The 19,938-nt window shown below is 40.8% G+C and overlaps 1 protein-coding gene across 1 annotated transcript in view; it reads left to right on the forward strand.

The window, feature by feature from the left end:
* Positions 1–320: 320 nt before the first annotated feature.
* The window catches only part of TOX3 (TOX high mobility group box family member 3), a 28,814-nt gene continuing 9,196 nt past the window's right edge, over positions 321–19,938 (forward strand). The window contains exons 1-3 of the mRNA XM_077751378.1: positions 321–380; positions 4,612–4,863; positions 18,099–18,368. Of these exons, the coding sequence (XP_077607504.1) occupies positions 336–380; positions 4,612–4,863; positions 18,099–18,368 (567 nt within the window). The 5' untranslated portion in view covers positions 321–335. The remainder of the gene's footprint in view (positions 381–4,611; positions 4,864–18,098; positions 18,369–19,938) is intronic.

Genomic DNA, 19,938 nt, shown 5'->3' on the forward strand with positions numbered 1-19,938 from the left:
TGACCGGGACCGGGGGGGGTGGGGGGCGGTGGGGAGCAAAGGTCCGCAGTTGCCTCCCTTCGCTGTTCGTCTTGATGAGAAACAACCCCGTTTTCCAGAATTATCAAGTTAGCTCGGCTCTGTGCTTTATTTTCCGAGGGAAGCAGCCGACTCCATGTCGCACAAAACCCGTCACAGTTCACATTCGGTCCGAGTGAAACTACCCTTTTAATTCATGACCCCAGCATTCCGTACAAATCCCATCCGAGTTTTCAGCAAACCAGCCGGGATTCTTGGTCTGTCTGCATATTAACGTAAAACAATCTCTTTTCTTTCAGTTTGGGAACAATAACTACATGACCATGGCTGAGGCCAACAGTGCTTTCTTTGCAGCCAGTGAGGTAGGCATCTGTCTTCATGTGTCTGTTCATGTTTCGTGTGTTATTTAGATCATTTAAAAGGCTGGAAGGGAAAAAGCAAAGTATCGAATTTATCTCTCTTACGTGGCGCAAGGTAACGACTTCGGAGGAGAAAAACCTTTTGGAAAAGAAAATGACCTGACAAGTCTGTCACTTATCCGGAGGCTGTTACGAACGTTAGTAATTCACACGCATCTCTCGATGAAAAGAAATGTATATGCCAACAAAACTAATGTGTAAGACAGCACATAAAATCTATCTATCCAAATTGGCATCGAAGCAACTAAGTGGTTATTTTGGAAACTAGGGGGTGGAAGGGACTTTTAATAGAAAGTATTTCCACTCCGCAAAGCTCCGGGGATAATTTCATTAAGTTGCCATGGTTTGGGGAATGATGAGGGAGAAGAGTATTATGGTTTCTTTGGTCTTCAGTGGAAGTGATGTGAAGTGAGTGTTTTGTTTCCTTGTTAGATCCCCATAGACTTTTACAGTACCTGGCACATAGTAGGTGTTCAGTAAATATGTAGAGACTGAATGAATGAAAGGGCATGCTCCAGGGCTTGGTCATAGCAGGGCAAACTGGAGGATGGCTCTGGGTTTGTCTACAGTTTTCTGGTACAAATGGAAAAGAAAAAAACAAAACAAAACATCTTCTTGTTGCTGTTTTACTGCATTCCCTCCTCACTGACTTAGGGCTGCTGCCCGAGCTCATTGGCCGCCCTCCCAGAAAAACCTTGCCCTTGATTAGATCAAGAAAATGGTTTCCTCACACATGGCAAACTGGGAGACTTAAGATTCTAGAACAAGAACAAACAGGTGAAATTGGTCCAAGTGGAACATTTCCTATTGCGGTCCCCATAATAAAAAGTCTTCATTTTCCAAATACATTCACATATAGGCAACCGGACTCGCTCGGCCCCAGAGGATGGAAACCGTCATGGCTTTGTAAATGATCTTGGAACAGGGAGGCAAGTGGCATGAAAGAAATGCGGTTGGCAAAATTATTAGGAAAAACAGAGAAGCGAGAATCAAGGATATTCATAGATTAATCATCTCCGCAATGGTCATCGTCTCTCTAACCAGAAAGACCGCCTACACCAGGGATATTGTCTGGCGCTCGCTGCCGTGTTGTCTGTGATAATGAACACAGACCCCCATCTGTAAGGACAACATGATGCGTCATTCTGTAGGATTTTTTCCCTACATTTGAATCAAACATTGATGAAAGCTCTACTGCCAGCAGCTGTTTGGAGACAATTTAATTCCAGCTGTGATAATTCACCGTGTCAGACGCTGGCTGTTATATGTTGATACAACAGTTCTCCAGATTTGCATTTTTATCAAAAGGAACAAATGTTTTGAACATTTCAGTACAGATGGTATTTAACCATGTACATGCTATTTTACCATGTTCAAGGTAAACACTGAAAAGTCAGTATCTGTAAAAAGTAATCATCGGAGGCTCTAAACGATTAACCTGATATCAGTCAGACGGCAGAGTCACAAAAGCCAGTGTCTTTTTTGTTGGTACTGGTGCGGCGCGTGGTTATTTTTATAATCTCAGATTTATCCAGGGTTTGGGGTTACTCTTTTCTCTAAGGAATGCTTAACTATATATGTGCACATATACACACACATACATATACATACAGATATATAATGATCTCTCTTTTAAAAGGAGTTTATTGCATTTTCTTGGTGATTTATTATAATGTCATTTTATTAGGTTATGCTCCAGCAATATACTCAATTCTAACTTAAAATGGAATTTGTTTTTGACTTTTTAAAAGATGTTTTATTTATTTTTGAGAGAGAGGAGAGACAGCGTGAGCAGGGGAGGGTCAGAGAGAGAGGGAAATATAGAATCCGAAGACAGGCTCTAGGCTCTGAGCTGGCTGTCAGCATAGAGCCCAATGCAGGGCCCGAACCCACATACTGTGAGATCATGCCCTGAGCTGAAGTCAGATGCTTAACCGACTGAGCCACCCAGGTGCCCCGAATTTGTTTTTGAAAAAATTATACCGTAGGGACACATTATTCATAAGACAATGTTCCTGAACAAAATATAAAAGTGAAAGCCCCCTTAATTTTGACCGCCTAGCATAAGACATGCTTTACATTAGAGTTTAAGAGCTAATCTTTCGCAGTGATTTCACTGTATGTCTTTTTTCGAACACAAAAATAAAGCCCAAGTAAATGTTAATGCACCACATTACAGCGTGTGCCTAATTTCCCAGTCATTGCGTTAAAAGTAAATTTATTTGGTTTTTTAACATTTTAATGAGTGCAAACTACTTCAGGAAGACTTTAGGTTTGAATGCTGTGAAGTCGAAATCGTGCCTGAAACCAATTCCCTTCCCATAGATATTGCCCCGTAGATAACGCCACAGGGACTGGAAGATTCGGAGTTGGAAATTCACACATTTGCTTTATGTTTTCTGTCTGTGTCCTGATTACCCTGACCATTTTTAAAGTACTTTAAATATTTATTGAAATAATATTTCAAGTGTTAATTACAGTGGTAATGAAAACAGCCAAATGCCACATATCAAGAATGAGTGTTTATCCGTATTGTTAATGTGATATGTTAGATTTCATTAAGCAGTAATGGGGTAGCAAATGAGTCACAAATTACAGTTGCATCTGTTACTAGACCACATTAGTGCCAAAATAACGGCAAATGCAGCCATAGGGTTACATTCATTAGCCAACCACGTTTGTGGCCAACCCGTCCCTTTGTGTTTGAGCGCTTGGGGTACCACGGTAAGAAATTGACGTCTTTGGGGCGTCGGTATTAGAATCAATACGTCAGAGAACCTAATGCTTCATTCTAGGTTTCAGATATGTTTTTATACTATAATGTTTTTGCATATATTGAGTCTGCCAAGAACTTCAAGATGTTCACCTTGTCCGCCATAGATTCCCATAACATGTGACCTCTTTATTTCTGGCGAGATGCCGTTAACAATGGACAGGTTCTATTTGCACAGATTTTTTTTTCCTTTTTTTTTCCTTCAGTTTCTTTTTTTATTTTTTCTGAAGTGATTATTATGTTCTATATCATCATCGATAGTTTGAAGAATGATGGTTTTCCATTCTTAATTAGTTCTCTTAACCAATTACAGCAGATTCAAACGATCTTGCACCAGTTAATTCTTCAAAAAAATACTACGAATAATGAACTAGAACTTTGATCCTCTGAGCTAGAAAAAAGAATATCTAACTCCTTCACCCTACCAAAAAGAGTATCCTAGACCTTGACCGCGCCACCCCCATGAAATCTGAGTTCTATTTTAAGAAAGGTGGTTAGTTTGGTAGACAATGGCAGCCCTAATTTACATCAAAAGGCCTCATTTTAAAACACTGTCTTTAAGGATCTAAGTCGCTCTGACAAAAGTAGTGCATTATTTACTTAGGTCTTGAGAAATAGCACTTGCTTAAGTAAGTGAGCAACAGCAATAGCGTTCCTACGTGTATATCAGTGTATCTCTGTGCTCATTCTGTAGATCATCTTTCGAAGTTGAAGACCCCTAGAAATGTTCCGATAAAAACGTATTAAAGTCATCGTAAAAGAGAATCCCTCTCCTTACAGTTTAGATAAAAGCACCAGGACCTTTTAATATATGCTCTGATAAGCCTTATATAAAATTTTACATTAGGAACCTTAACAATTTCCATAGAAGCGTTCTCTGCGCCTGGGAATATACCAGTAAGGAAAGTAAAACGGCAAAATATTAGGCGTTTGATATGTTGCGGCAGAAAGTAAACATGTGTACTGTTCACTCCTGGATTAATGTTGTGTGTGCGCACCACAAAATCGTCAGCACTTTATGCAGCACGTGGATAATGTAAGCGGTTTGAGCCGCTTCGCTAACATATCAATAAAGTGGCAATTTGTTATATAGCCAAATCTAATGTCGCTGGTGCGCCAAGTAAGAACGAAGACAGATGTTGCTAATTAAGTACGCATTAAAAAACTGTTAATACTGATACTCCATTAAAACCATATGATAATGAGACTTAAATCTTTAATCAGAATGATCAGCAAAACTTTATATATGGAAATCTGTGTTTAAGATGTTTTCATTTGAGAAATAAATGTTTGGCCTAGCTATGCAGTGTTTTCACGCAAAACCTTCCTTTTTCCCCTCCGAGAGAAATAAGAGACTGGAACAGAACGTGAAGACGTCTCTGTTTTGTTTCCTTTTAGCAGACGTTCCATACGCCAAGCCTCGGGGATGAGGAGTTTGAAATCCCGCCTATCACGCCTCCTCCGGAGTCCGACCCTGCCCTGGGCATGCCCGATGTTCTTCTGCCCTTTCAAGGCCTCAGCGATCCGTTGCCTTCCCAGGGAACTGAATTCACCCCCCAGTTTCCCCCTCAAAGCCTGGATCTTCCTTCCATCACCATCTCAAGAAATCTCACGGAACAAGATGGCGTGCTTCATAGCAGCGGGTTGCACATGGTAGGCACTACATTTATTGCTTGAAAGTGTTTTTTGTTTCAGTCGTTTGCACTTCTCACGGTAAAGACCGAGAGTCTATGTTCTGAAACGTGCTTCTTCTGCCCATCTACTGATGGACGTGAGGTTTGTTCTTCCTAATGCCATTTTAGTGCAGGGACCAGAGAGTTATGGGTTGGTTGATGATCACCTAAAGGAGGAGGAGACCCAGCAAGAGCCTTCTTGATTTGAAACGGTTTTCAATGAGTCTGATTCATTGGTTTGGAATTAGCCGATCTCCCCGTGGCTGTGGTTGACCACAGAGATGTCCTTGAGTTAAAAGTTTGCCCAGGAGAGATTTTAGAAACGGAGGCCCTTCTATGCCTTTGTTGGATTATGACATGATGTTTATGATGGTACATGTTCTGCCCCTATGTCAAATGAAATCTCAGACTGTGATACAGAGAAAGGGAAGGCGAATAATTGCTTATACCCAGCAGAGGAAAATAGAGAGTGGGTTAGTGTGTGAAATATACCTAATTGTGTTATTTATTGTCATAAACATGGAAGAAAGCACTCCAGAGAGGCAAGATCACTAATGTAATCATTTCGATTCCATTTTTCTTAGTGTGCAATTATCGTCAGCAATCACCGGAGTAAATCTGCTTAAGTATTTTAAACTATTCTGCTGGGATTGTTGGGTTTTTTTGTTTTTTTTTGTTTTTGTTTTCATTTTTGTTTTTGTCTTCCCATCATAGTTTATAATACGTTTGTGTTGATCTAGGTGAGGTACTAAGCAGACATTTTAAAACAAGATTAATAGTTTAGAGGACTTTTTTTTTTTTTAGCCCTGATAAAATGAAACAGATGTGTTGGTATAACAAAAAGCAAATCCTACTGCTTGTTTACATATTTCTCTGCACATTAGGACCATGCCAGTGATGTTTTTTGGTTTCATTGTGAATTCCCCAGATAGCAACAGTATGTACTGGATTAGCGGTGTAAAGATTCAGCGTGCTCTCTGAAATATAAGATTACTTTCCCAAATAGGATTGACGTGGCATCATTTTCTTTTGCTTGTGATCTCTTGTGTTGGAGCTGAACATCGGGGTGTTTAGGTTTCCTTTTTTGTCAGAAAAGAATGCAGGGGACAGTCGGGAAGTGGTCATTAAGTATTCATAAATGTGCCTCGCCATCACAAATAATTGTTTCCTGTGGACTTCCTTACATTTTTTTTTTTTTTTTGTCCCTTTGACACTGGAAATGGAGGGTTCTGTCCTCTGTTCCTCTACAGCCAGGCTTGCCGTGCTGTTTCTGGAAAGCCATAAAAATAAAAAGGGTGTTTAGTCACCAAGGGAGTTTAGCAGGGCTCACCATTATTCACAGACGCTCAGCGAGGCCGATTTAAGTTGCAAAAATAGTTAAAAGGCCATATAATGCATGCTAAAATGTGTATTTTATTAAATTGGTAAATATTTATTAATAATATAAGAATCTGCCTTTAAATTAAACATCTGATGAATTACCTTGCCTTAAAGCTATAAAACTGTTATTGCTGCTATAAAAAAGTGTAAAGGAGGCATTTTGACTATGAAATTTCATTTCATGGTCAATTGAATTTACTATATTGGAAAGAACTAAAGATGGGATCATAAAATAATTATGATATTCACATACACTTAAAGAACAATGCTTTCACGGACTGGCCTTGGGAGAGAGGACTCAATTTTTAATGCTTCTTTTGTAATGTATTGCTAATCACTAAAGCAGTTGAATTATTTCATTGATTTTTAAAAGTATAAGTACTTTAGCTAAGTGCAGGCTGTTGTCATGGTATTTACATGGACCTCATCACATTTACTGGTGCCTTTCTGAAGTTTTGCTGAACCTGAGTGATATTTATTTTGGCTCGAAACACACTAATCTTGTTGAAAATTCTAGTAGAATTTCACCTTGAAGAAATGTCATGGGATCTTAAATCACAAATGTTGGAAAAAATAAAATGTACTTGGACAGAATTATGATGAATACAATGTGTCGTTGCCTTTGTTCTATGTACTACCTGACATGTTCACCTATAAACTTGAATTCAGAATCGCCAGAGGCATGGTTAAAAATAGGCGATGTCAAGGTTCTTCTATATCTCCCTCCGGGTACCGAGTTGGCTGTCTACATCATAATACTCCACAGCAGCTCCTCAGAGATTTCCCTTTGGAAGGTCACCAGCAAAATAATAAATAATAGTTTCTGCATCACGCATTCGGCTTTTCAGCGTGCGTCGGTTCTTCCACACCTTATGCAAGTAAGAAAGTTTTATTATCCAAATGAATATGGCTGTCTGCTAAGGTTTGCTGTGGTGAATTAAGACTCATAGAAGAAGAAAAGCCAGCTTGTTTATGTTGTATCGAACCAGCTTTTCTTCAGAGCTTCATTGCTTTTCCTTTAGAAAAGACTGACAGTTTTGTCACGTTACTGATTAGCCGCATTTTTGTTGGCAACAAGCACGATGTGTTTATCTTCCTTAAATTTATGCCATTATACTCAAAAAACAGAAAGCAGGAACAAAAAGGAGGGATTAAAAGGAGTCCGATGATTAGCATTCACATTTCCAAATATGCAAATAATGCCCTCATAGTAGGAAGCAAATAGTTGAAAAATTGAACGTCGACGCATTTGTGAGTTCAAAGCACAACCTTGATTTGCTTGTGGCGGATGCGTCTATTTTCCAACAGGATGTGGTCGGCAAGTCAAAACCGACAGCATTATTTCGGTTAAAAAATCTTTACCTCTAAGCGTTATTGTCAGTTCAGATGATCATCTGGAAATTATTTTAATCTACAAAAGATTGCGATTCAAAAAAATCTACAACCTGCGCTCCAAAGGGTTGGTATTTTTTTTTTTTTTTAACACCTCTCTATAATCTGCCCAGCCTGCTGAGTAGCATTGACATCAGTAGTACATCAATTTCAGAAAGTGGATTATTTTTACTCGACAGCTATTGTGACATATTGGGTCAGTCATAAATGAAAGATATTCATGCAAGCATGCAATACTTGTAATGAAGTCTCACTCTGACCTTCTGTATGATTGATTCTGTAATTTAGTTTTCTCAGGCAGTGCCTGAAATGAAATGAAATCATGTTGAACAAGTTTTGAATACCCACAGTGCACTAGGAGAAGAAAAATCTGCAGCCCCAGAGGCTTGAGAGAGAGCAGCTGAACGATTTATCTCTGTGCTATTATAGCCTTTGCCAGCGTTCAACATTTCTTCTTCTTTTTTTTTTTTTTTCTTATTTGGCTTAAGTACTTAATTCTGCAGGTAGCTGTAAATGGGAAAATAAAATGCTGTTCAGATTTAAAATGACAGGACAGGAGTATGTGCAAGGGACTGATAAAATATCTTGAATAGAACTGACCTTTCATGTAGCTGAAAGTTACTGGGGGATTCATCCTCATAATTACCATATAGATTATTTTTATTTCTTTCCTGCAATGAAACATTTCAGAGAGCAGTAGTGCTGATTGAATGAAAATTGAACTTGTTAACATTCTTTTCAGCTTAGCCTGTTGTACATAACAGAAGGTTAGCTTTGATGAATTTCAAAATTCTCTTTGATATCCAAGAAACAGACAGTAAAATAATTGTCTCTAGTCTGATAGTTTGTATGCCCCCCAAAAGAGAATTTATAAAACACACTGATAATTCACATACTTTTTCTTCATACATTATATTTCATGTTTAGAGGACTGACATTTTCTGTTTGATACTGCTTTGGATTTAATTGTGATACTACCTATTTATAGAAAATGCTACTCTGCTTGCTCTGGTAGTATCGAACATAGTGTGATGGAACTAAAAAGGATAGAAGAAAGGGAGGTATATTTGAGCATGACAGTCTCCATACCTGGTAAGGAAAAAGAAAGAGAGGAAAGCCCTACGGAAGAAACGCATGCCGAGGAGAAAATTAAAGCTTTTAAAATATTCATAAGACTCTGAGGTCACACTCTAGACAGATCTCATTTTTGACCAGAGAAATGGGAATGTATCAAAAAACAACACATCCGAAATTACCAAGCTTATTTGCAAAGTTTTGCTTCTGCACGCCATCGTTCGTTGTGGCTCTCATTTCGAAGTTGAATTATTTTTGTTTTTACGAAATGACGTTCATGCCATTTGTATACTTTAAAAAACCTTACATTTCGAGAAATAGCAGACTTTCAATTAATGCATTGTTTTAGCAACGTTGCCTAATGTGTTACAGATAAAACAGTTATTTCATGGGTCATTAATGTGTTTAATGCGTGGAACGTTCTATTAAAACAAGCCCTTATTATTGTTATGAACATGTTCATTGCCATTGTCAATAGAGTCACAGAGCTGTAGTCCACAGGATGGCCTTGCAGTCGCTGGAGGGACCTACAGTCTCATACACATTGAATGATGACTTCATTTAAATTTATTTTTGGTCAAGCGATGGTCCAAAAGGATTCTTATTCTAAGTTAACTTAGAAGAGGCACAACTTACCTACGCCAAACACTCACTTTGAGTGGAACTATTTAAGTCCAGATTGTAAAACTGAAACGGTGTGAACCTCTAACAGACAGTTGCTGAGACCCACTGAGTGCCCTACGTTGTTCTTAACCGTTAGAGATTGATGACACTGTTTATAAAGTTGTTTTCTTGACCACCAGTGTCTCTTCCATGTAATATGAGAACCAGAGTCTGATGACTGTTTTACAGATGTTTATTGCCCAAAGTCACTTTAAAAAATTTTTTAATGTTTTTAATTATTTTTGAGAGAGGGGGAGAGGGAGAGAGAGAGAGCACAAGCCGGGAAAGGGTGGAGAGAGAGGGAGACGCAGAATCCGAAGCAGGCTTTAGCCACCAGCTGTCAGCAGAGAGCCCGATGCGGGGCTCGAACCCACGAACTGTGAGATCATGAGCTGAGCTGAAGTCAGTGCTTAACCGAATAGGCCACGCAGGCGCCCCCAAAGTCACTTTTAATTTAGCTGTTACTGCACCTTGACAGTTGTCTGCCAAAAATGCACAGAGCGCACACGGTTTCATGGGCTGCCTTTCTCTGTCGAGCAAATAGCCTTGTACCATACACAGCTTAAAATAAATACTCTTTCTTCTTGGCCTGTACTTACCGACCCTGAACATGCGAGTGCCGTCTTTAAGGTCTAGTTAACTTTAGGCTCATCTGTTGAAAGAGGGTCATGTCCCAAACTTTCCCGCCAAACCCGCTTAGCTTGTGTGAAATATGACACATGACCACTTGTTTGATTTATAACATTCAAGGAAACGTGGTGTTAGAAAGTTATACTGTCATTTATTTCCCCGCATCTGGGGTTTCGCAGATCTAATCTATGGCCACCTACTATCCTGCGGTATTGCCAGTACCTGCCAGTGGGTCGGCGACAGTAAAGACACCACTTTCCATCCCTCAGATTCCCGAATAAAACTGGCTTGATGGCTCAAACGTTTCTTTCAGAGGGATGAGTTTTAGTCTTGCTGCCGTCCTTTGACTTGTGACACCTGTCGCCCTTTGAAATAGCCTCATTTGCTCGTTCACATCCTGTCCCCTCTTGTGTGTGCAATGTGGGCTGCTGTCAGGCTCGGACCCGGGACAGGGTCTGGGCTGGAATATACTAGGTTCTCAATAAATCTGTTATTTGTTGGCTATATGCGTGAATGAGAGAACAGTGAAAGAATATTCGCTCTTAAGGGCGTACCTTGACCACTAAATAAAAAGTGGAAGAGAGGGAGTTTGAAGTCATAAACAGCCGTAAACAAGGAATTCCTCTTTAAACTTTTCATGTAGACCTGAATAAAATAAGCAGGGAGCCGACTCCTTGGTAAAACAAAGGAGTCGCAGGGTGTATCGCTGAAATACCATTAAGTGTTTTATGGTAAACTCTTGGAAATTTTGTTTTGCTAAGAAACCATTCATTAGCTCTTGGGAAGGCTGTTTTTCACAAAACATTCATGGGTAGGTATGTTTGATTATAACCCTGAGAGTAGCTATTAAGGAAAAATTATCTATTTTGGCGAAGTTCAAGTTTGTGGTGTGAAGGTCTGTAATTAGCATTGGTATGCATTTGTCATACCTGTGTTTGTTTCAGGGTTTGCTGGGGTTAGGAATACACGAGCTCTGCGTGGCAATTGCTCTCTGTTCACTTAGAAACAAAGTTTTAACATCACAAAGGACGTAACTTACGTAATTGAGCATAAAATTACCGGACCTGAATTTCATATTTGTAGTTCTCTGATCTTTAATAATACGAAGCAATTTTTTAGCAAATCTCTTTAAAAAAATTTTTTTTTAATGTTTATGTATTTTTGAGAGAGAGAGACAGAGCATGAGCGGGTAGGAGGCAGAGAGAGAGGGAGACACAGAATCTAATCCGAAGCAGGCTTCAGGCTCTGAGCTGTCAGCACAGAGCCCAGCGCGGGCTTGAACCCATGAACCATGAGATCATGATGTGAGCCGAAGTTGATCGCTCAACCGACTGAGCCACCCAGGCACCCCTACGAAGCAATTTTTATTACTGATAATTGTTTAATTGCTCCATTTCTCAAGAAATACTGACTTAAAAAAACCCACCACGGTGAAAATGCATTTAGTCACACTCACTAATATATTTGGGTTATTTGCTCCCTAATTAGATGCTATCCTCTATTATGAAAACTTGACATTGGATCATTACAGAGAGTATTTATTTGCATGGAAGGTGCTTATCAGATGTTTGGAAGCCCTTTATGATGGAAACCAACTGGACAATAAACTATTTAAAAAAAAAAATCAATCCAGACAGAAATCAGCACCACTGGCATGCGTAAAAAGAAATAAAACAGAGTAATAACATGTGATTTTTAAAACAAGGTATCAGTTTGAAAGCATCGATCTTGCATTTGCACAAGACCCCCAAACCCAATGCTAGAGGATGTGTAGGCATGTACTGTTGAGTGAGCAGCACAGAGATAAGATAATAAATACCAGGCATGGGAGGAAGAAGAGTCCCTATTGATGCACCAAGAAGATGCCATAGAGGGTCCGGTCGGACCCTTGCTACAGGCCTGATAGAATGAGTCAAGACAGATTTTAATATGTAGAGCGGGGAGAGTTTTGTTGGCTGAGCAAGTCTGAGCAAACTGCCTGTTCCCACCTCCACCCCCACCCAGAATCCCCACATATCTTTACATGAAGTATGACAGGGGTAATATCCCATCGTGATAGGGCATTTTTCACTTTGCCAAGCTCCTTCAATCTTGATTAAGTCTTGGTTTGGGGCTTATAAGTCTTTCACACCTCTTTTATCGTTTCTAAGCGAGAGAAAAGCAAGGCTCAGCCTTAGGCATGCCCCATACTTTGACTGTAAAGGTGAGGTTTGCTTTTCTTGCTATTTAGTTGGCAGTCCATTGATCCGGGTGTCCCCAGTTTTTAATTTACGCTAGGGAATCCAGAGTTTCCTTTTGAACCTATATTATTCAGACTATAACGGGTCACTCAAACGGTTAATGTTCAGCAATAGACTGGAGTTCAGGCAATTTAAGAAATTTGGGGACCCCTACCAGAAATCTCCATTCCTTTGTTTCCTGTATAAAAAAAAAAAAAAAAAAAAAAAAAAAAAAAAACAAGAGGCTCTTTTATCAGGTGGAGGGAGGAGCGAGTCTTCGCTGAGCACTCTGGGTACCAAGGCCTACGCAGGCCACGAAGCCTTTGTTGAATTGTACTTCCGGGCAAATAGAAGACAGTGCGCCTCCTATTATTTTGTGACGTCCTTGGCCTGCCCATTCAGAAAGAATCGGGTACGCTTCCAAACGTAGGTTAAAGTGTGAGGATATATATTTCTATTTATGTTGTTTATATTACAGTCAAATTGCCCCCCACCAGTTTCGATGGGTTGCCCATGAGGTGCGATCAGTTACCGTCTGTTGGAATAAATAATCCCCCCAGAAAGATACAATGCGTTTAAATTTATCACGACATCCTTCTACACTGCGAATAAAATCCCAACTTCCTAGCATAGACTATGGGACTTGTCACGTTGTGGCCCTTCCTTGCCTCTCCAGCTTCAATGCCAATCTTGCTTTTCCTGGCCTGGTAACACCGGCCTCTCCTTTCCTTCCTCCGGCGCCAGGCCTTTGCACACGTTCTGCTCTGCCTTGGGTGCTCTTCCCTCTTTTCTAGCTTAGAAGCTTCTCTTCTCCCATTACACCTCAGCCCTGGTGGGTCACCTCCTCAGGAAGCCTTCCCTGATTACCTCTCCTCCCCGCACCATCTGGCTCCTTCCCACCTCCCCAGTCCACCGAATGTCATCTTCATCCTGTCTACGCTGCTCCCATCTGCACTGGCGTCCTTTCCATTTCTCAAGCGGGGGAAGCTCTCTCCCACCCCAGACATCGCACATGCTGTTCCCTCTGCCTGGAACATGATTCCCTCCCCCTCCTTTCCTGGCTCGCCCCTCCTCAGGCTCCAAGTATCCGCTCACATGACCTCACCAAGAGGCCTTTCATTACCGACCCAATCAAACGCAGACCTTATTCTTGTGACAACTTATTTTCTTTAGCCTATTTATTTTCCTCACAGTATTTATCACGATTTCTGTCTTGTTTATGCAAACGTTTTCTATTCTTACAGGCAAGACATAGGCTGCGGACACTCCCTCCATAACCAGGAAGATGGTTCCCATTATATTTGTCTAATGAAGTAGTTCTCCAGTGAGGGGGGTTTTGCCCACCAGGGGACATTCACCAGTGTCTCGAGACATTTTGGCTGTCACAGCCCGACTGGGGAGTGGAGGCTCCTGATATCTAGTGTGCAGGAGCCAGAGATTTATTTCTAAGCCGTCTACAATACACTGGGGCCCCCTCCCCCGACAAAGAATTATCCAGACCACAGTGTCTGGCAGTCCTGCTGAGGTTGGGAAACTCTTATCTCATAACATCAGAGGACAGAGTGAGACCAGGAAGAGAGAATGAGTTTTTCCCAAAAGATGAACTGTTTTAGGAAATGATACAAGTGAATCCTGGGTATAAAGTGTAATTGTGAAAGCTACGAGCCTTCAGCTCGTATATAATCGTGGCAATCTCTAATAACCTATTAGTTTCTTGGCTTTCAGTGATCATTGGTAAGACTTTTAAGACTTAGTTTTAGAGGTACCTGGGCAGCTCAGTCGGTTAGGCGTTAGACTCTTGATTTAGGCTCAGGTCATGATCTCACAGTCCATGAATTCAAGCCCCACCTTGAGCTCTGCACTGACAGTGTGGAGTCTGCTTGGGATTCTCTCTCCGTCCCTCTGCCTCTCTCTTGCTCCCCCTCTCTCTCACTCTCAAAGTAAATTAAAATATTTTTTAAAAATTTAAAGAGACTAATTTTAGTAAGTGAGAGGTAATGATTTTCAAAAAAGCATTAAATTTCTTAGGGCTGTATCTGTGGTTATACATTTCCTTTTTGTGTCGTGACTACCAGGAGAAATAGCAAGCTATTTTTGAGGAGTATATATGAATTATTCTTGCCTACACTTTGTCAGAGTACATTTATTAATCCATTCTAAATCTTGTTTAATTTGGGTAATGCTTAAAAGAATCGCATGCTAGTTTTCTAATTTTTAAGGATCTGAGCATTGGTATATTGTTTTCTCTGGCCTGGCACATAGCAGGTGCTTAATAAATACCTTCAGAGTGAGCTGACATCTTTCTTTTTTTAAGTGGGAATCCTAAGATCAAAGGAAGTATCTTTCAAAGGGTACCTTTTTTTTTTTTTTTTTTTTTTTAAGGAAAATGATGGGAGCTGTTAAGAATCAACAAGTTCTCCAAGGCAGTTGGTAATAATTGGTGGCCCTCAAGGAACTTGAATTTCTAGAGACACTTTCCCCACTAATCTTCTTGTTCCATAGTCCTCATACATAGGAATTTGTTACGGCATAATTGTGGACCATGGCAAATGCTAGCACATTTTGATGCATCAGTTATGTGGTTTGGGGGTTACTTGAAAATGTTTTAGAGGCCCTTGGTGCATTGTGCTGTGGGAGATAAGAAAGATGGCAGGCACCTACATGTTTGGGGATCTGAAGGCTGTGTGGATGGCTCTAAGTTTTGGCAAGGCTTGGTCCCTACCACCAGTGTGTTTCAGGAGTAGTCTTCTCTCTGTCCCCATTGCAGAAAACCCCTGTTCTCTCTCTTTCTCTCTCAAGTGAAATGTTATGAGCACTCTCAATTTATAAAATAAATGAATATATAATGCTTTCATTAAAAGGGGGGTGATGGCTAGTAGCGAGCCTGGGGCCCCACCCCATTCATTTCTTTCTGTCACCGTTTTCCCATCCAGCTTGCTCTGTGACACTGCAGGTAAAATTTAGAAAGAGCCGACGAAGCCAAGAAAACTTAACTTCTTGGCCTTCTGTTTGACCAGGAGATCCAGTTGAAATGCCGTGGATGTGGGATAAGTCAATCAATATCTGTATGTGCTGAATTTCATAGGCATTGGAGCAAAGCAACTTCTCTGTTCATGAGAAAGTTGCGTAAATTAGAGAGCATCATATTTCATGGTCATGCCAGTTAGCTAATTTGTTATTTTACAGTCAGTATTAAGATACTTAATTCAAATGTAATCTGGAAGTTCCTTGTAAATACTTAAAACATCTAGATTTAAATAAGTCTGAAAGGACTTTTAAAATGCTTTCTGAAGGACACATATGGAGAGTGGAATTAAGAATAAGATCGCTTGGGCGCCTGGGTGGCTCAGTTGGTTAAGCGTCCAACTCTTGATTTCTGCTCAGGTCGTGATCAAGATCTAAGTTGGGCTCTTTGCTAACAGTAGGGAGCCTGCTTGGGCTTCTCTCTCTCCTTCTCTCTGCCTCTACCCTGCGCACACTCTCTGTCTCTAAAAATAAAGAAAGAAACATTAAAAAAAAAAAAAAGAATAAGATAACCCAATCGTCAGTAGTTGGTGGGTAGAAGCGACATAAACAAGCAATGGCGGAACCTTAGAAGAGCATGGAAGAGCAGGTAGGCGGCTTGAATTTTTTAGGAGGAATGGCTAAGTGAGTGGTGGAATGCTAATCCAAAGAAAAGAATTAGGACACACTGATACTGTAAAATCCACTTTTGTGATACAGGTCTGCAGAGGGACACCTGCCAGTAGATAGAATGTAATATTTTAGAATATTGTCAGCGAGACCAAGAGGTGTGAGATTGTTCTGGTAAATGTGACACATTTGTCCAGGATTCCACAGCAGTTCAGGAACTCAGGAATTATTAAGAAATGGGATGATTCTACATTTAAGATAAAATCCTAGCACTTGGCCCACTGTTTAAACCACTGTTTAAACCACTCAGACCTTTTTAGCTTTTCCTCACTAGTATGTTTGTTCTGTTTTTTTTCATTCATTTTGTTTTGTGGTTTTATAGATAGAAACGTTTAAGATGCTCTTCTCTTCCCCTTCCAGTTCTTTCTCTTATAATGCAACCATCGTTAAAAGTTTAGATGATACTTTAAAAAGGGGAGGGGGACTATACTCTGTAATTATTTTACAACTTGCTTTTTCAATTTCTGTATCTTGGATATCCCTCTAGGCCAGTGGTTCTCAGGTAGGAGAAATTTTGTCCCTCAAGAGACAATGTCTGGAGATATTTTTGCTGGTCATGACTGGAGGGGAGAATGAGAAGTTGCTTCTGGAATCTAGCAGAGGCTGGTGTTGCTATAAACGTCCTATAATGCAAAGGACAGCCTTACAACAAAGAATTATCTGCTCCAAAATGTCAATAGAGCCAAGATTGGAAACCCTGTCCTAAGTCAATGCACATAAACCTCACTCATTATTTTAAAAAGCTTCATAATACCTGTAGGATGCTAGATCATCATTCATTCAGCTAGTTTCCTATTGATAGTAATGCCTTCTTATTTAGTGATATTTATATATTTAACATTAAGAAACCAAATGCTCCAGTTGGGATATTTACAACTCATTTGTTTCTTTAAAGAGCAAAAGTCAGTCTTCTCAGAAAGACTCAAAAGAGGAGCAGTTAAGAATTTATAAGCTCTTGGGGCGCCTGAGTGGCTCAGTCCGTTGAGCGTCAGACTTCAGCTCAGGTCATGATCTCACGGTTTGTGGGTTCGAGCCTTGCGTCGGGCTCTGTGCTGACAGCTCAGAGCCTGGAGCCTGCTTCTGAATCTGTGTCTCCCTCTCTCTCTGGCCCTCCCCTGCTCTCTCTCTCTCTCTGTCTCTCTCAGAAATAAATAAAACATTAAAAAAAAAAAAAGAATTCAGAGGCTCCTGTATAAAATTAGATTCTGGGTCACTGTGAGTCGAGAGAATTTGGTGTCAGTAAAAATCACAGACTCAGACTAAATGACAAGTCTTAAAGAAGTTGTTTAAAAGCATGTCTTCATTTTTTTTGATTCTTCAGAATTAAGAAAAGCAGCAGCACCAACTAACTCTAAAGCCTTTGAGATGACTGCTCACAGCAGAAGGCTACTTTAGACGTGACTGCAGTAACTTTCAGAGCAGCTGCTTCTGATGAGCTTTACTTCCTCCTTACATATATTTTTAAAAATCCATTAGTATCTTAAATCACGGCGGAGTGAGCAAAAGAAAACAAAGCAGGTTTAAGATGAAGAAAGTGATATCCAGTCCTAAAGGCACTGAATGACTTCCAGATGCCATTGACAATGTAATTCAGAATTGGAATGACCCTCTGGTTAACCACAGAGGGTTTTATAGAAAGGGTGCCCTGAAGCAAGCAGATGTTGGCTCTGTGCCTCCCTAACCCCCGCCCCCCTACTTGTCAAATGCGTTCCCGGAAGGATAAAGTGAAGACCGGATTCTCCTGCCCTTGCAGACCTGGGTCTGGGGGAATGGTACCAGTAGTGTGTGTGTGTGAGAAGGACAGAGACCCAACGGATAAGCTGGAAGAAAGGACTAAACCTCCGCTTCAACCTTTTCTTCCTTGTCCGTTTCCTCAGTAAGAAGCAGAAGTTGGAAGTTTATCCTTCTTTGCCAATAGGCTTTTATTATTATTTTTTAAAGCCATTTGGTGATAGTCCTAGAGTGAAATAGACGAGGCTGGATAAATTGGGCTTTGTGCTTTTGACCCTTCAGCTTTGGGGCAAGAGTCCTTCTAGTGGATGAACGACTGGGGGCTGTCATCCTGGATCAGGTCACACCTGCCTAAGGAACTGCTGACATTCTTGGGGTGTTGGTATGTGAGAGCACTAAGAGCTCCCTTCCTTGTTGTCTGTTGCCTGTTTAGGACCAGAGCCACACGCAAGTGCCCCAGTACCGTCAGGATCACGCCTTGATCATGAGGTCCATCGTCCACATGACTGATGCTGCTCGCTCTGGGATCATGCCTCCCGCTCAGCTCACCACCATCAACCAGTCTCAGCTCAGTGCCCAGTTGGGGTTAAATTTGGGAGGCGCCGGTATGCCTCACACGTCTCCTTCACCTCCAGCGAGCAAATCGGCAACGCCCTCCCCTTCCAGCTCCATCAATGAGGAGGATGCTGATGAATCTAACAGAGTAAGTCTGCCTTAGTGCGTCACCTACCCAGGAATTTACAGGCACCTCATGCTGTGTCTTTGAATTTCATTCATGGTAGTACCTTCCTTCTCTTCGCGGGTTTTGGCTAGCATTTCAATTTATGATGGTTTGATGCCCCCCTGCCCCCCCCGCTTTTACTTACTCATTTTTTGTGAAAAGCGTATTCCACTGGAAATTGGGAGATCTGACTTCTCCTACTGATTATAAAGCGTCAAACATGTCACTTAACTCACGTGGGCATGATTTTCCCAGCCGGCAAAGGGAAGGCTTACAGTAGCTTCCCCAGAAATTTTAAAGTGCTCTGGTTCTAAGTTAACGTCCATGTGGATAAGTTTCACCCGGTTAGTTGGCGAGCGACCATCACATTGGACAGCCTTACTCCGTCGATGATGCTTACCACTTAGTAAGTTCTAATTGTTCCACATTTCTGCTTTTGTCATGGAGAGCGATACTCAAATACGCATGGTTTGAAATAAAAACTTAGTTGCAGGTGGGACTTTTCTGAATGCTTAGAAAGGTATTCTGTTTCATTCAAGTTACTTACCCTAGATACACAGTTACTCCTATTCACTCCTATTCAGTATGTGTTGTGTCCCTACTCTGTGCTTTGCATTTCGCTTGGTTCTGGTGACATAAAGATTTATAAGAGAATTACTACCTCTGGGACTCCCCACTGGGGATGAAAAGCAATGTTTAATACTAGCTCCAGGTGTGATTAGTAGTATAATTGATGTATCTGGTGGGCTAAGATTGTAATCGATTCTGCTTGGGAGAGTGATTTGAGGAAGACTTTATTGAGAAGGTGATGTTTGAATTAGGTCTAAGAGGATACATAAAAGTTTGTGAGGCAGAAGAGAGGGGCCGGCATTCTGGCCGTGGGAGCAGAGGAAGTACATGCCAATTTATGAGTATCATGAACAGTTTGATATGGGGAGGAAAGAACTAGGAATTGAAGAAAGTAGGAGCTGAAATGTGGAAGCAGGTAGTTGAGAGCTGATTAATGATTTGCATAGCGGAATGGCATACGCAACTTTATGCTTTCAAAAGATGGCTTTGGCTGTATACGGAATGCGTTACAAAGGGAGGGACTGGAGGAAAGAAAACGGATCAGAAGATCCTTTTGTTACAAAGTGTTTCCTTTGAGCAAAGGAAGGAACTGACAGGAGGTACCAGCTTAGTGAGACATATAAGAGAGAGGGTCATAAATTTTGGTAATCCACTGGGGTTTGAAGGAATCAAAGATAAATGGGGTTTTAGTATGAGAGTAAGCATGGATATCAGCAAATGAGAGAAACGGCCCAGAGAGAGAAGAGTGTTACTTTTTCTCCCATGGAGAAGATGAGAGTTTGGCACAGTACGGGTTGAATATGAAGCATCCACGTTTGAGCTACAACTCAGTTCACTGGAGGTACAACAGCAGATTTGGGGACCATCAGCACGTAAATATGGAGACATGGAAGTAATCAGGACTTCTCAGAGTGTGTGAGGAGCCCTGAGCATCATTAATTTTTAAGTAGCAAATGGAAGAAGAAGAAGAGCTAGAGAAGGT

Source organism: Crocuta crocuta, unplaced genomic scaffold (assembly GCF_008692635.1).
Source record: "Crocuta crocuta isolate KB4526 unplaced genomic scaffold, BGI_CrCroc_1.0 scaffold124, whole genome shotgun sequence".
NCBI classification, from domain to species: domain Eukaryota; kingdom Metazoa; phylum Chordata; class Mammalia; order Carnivora; family Hyaenidae; genus Crocuta; species Crocuta crocuta.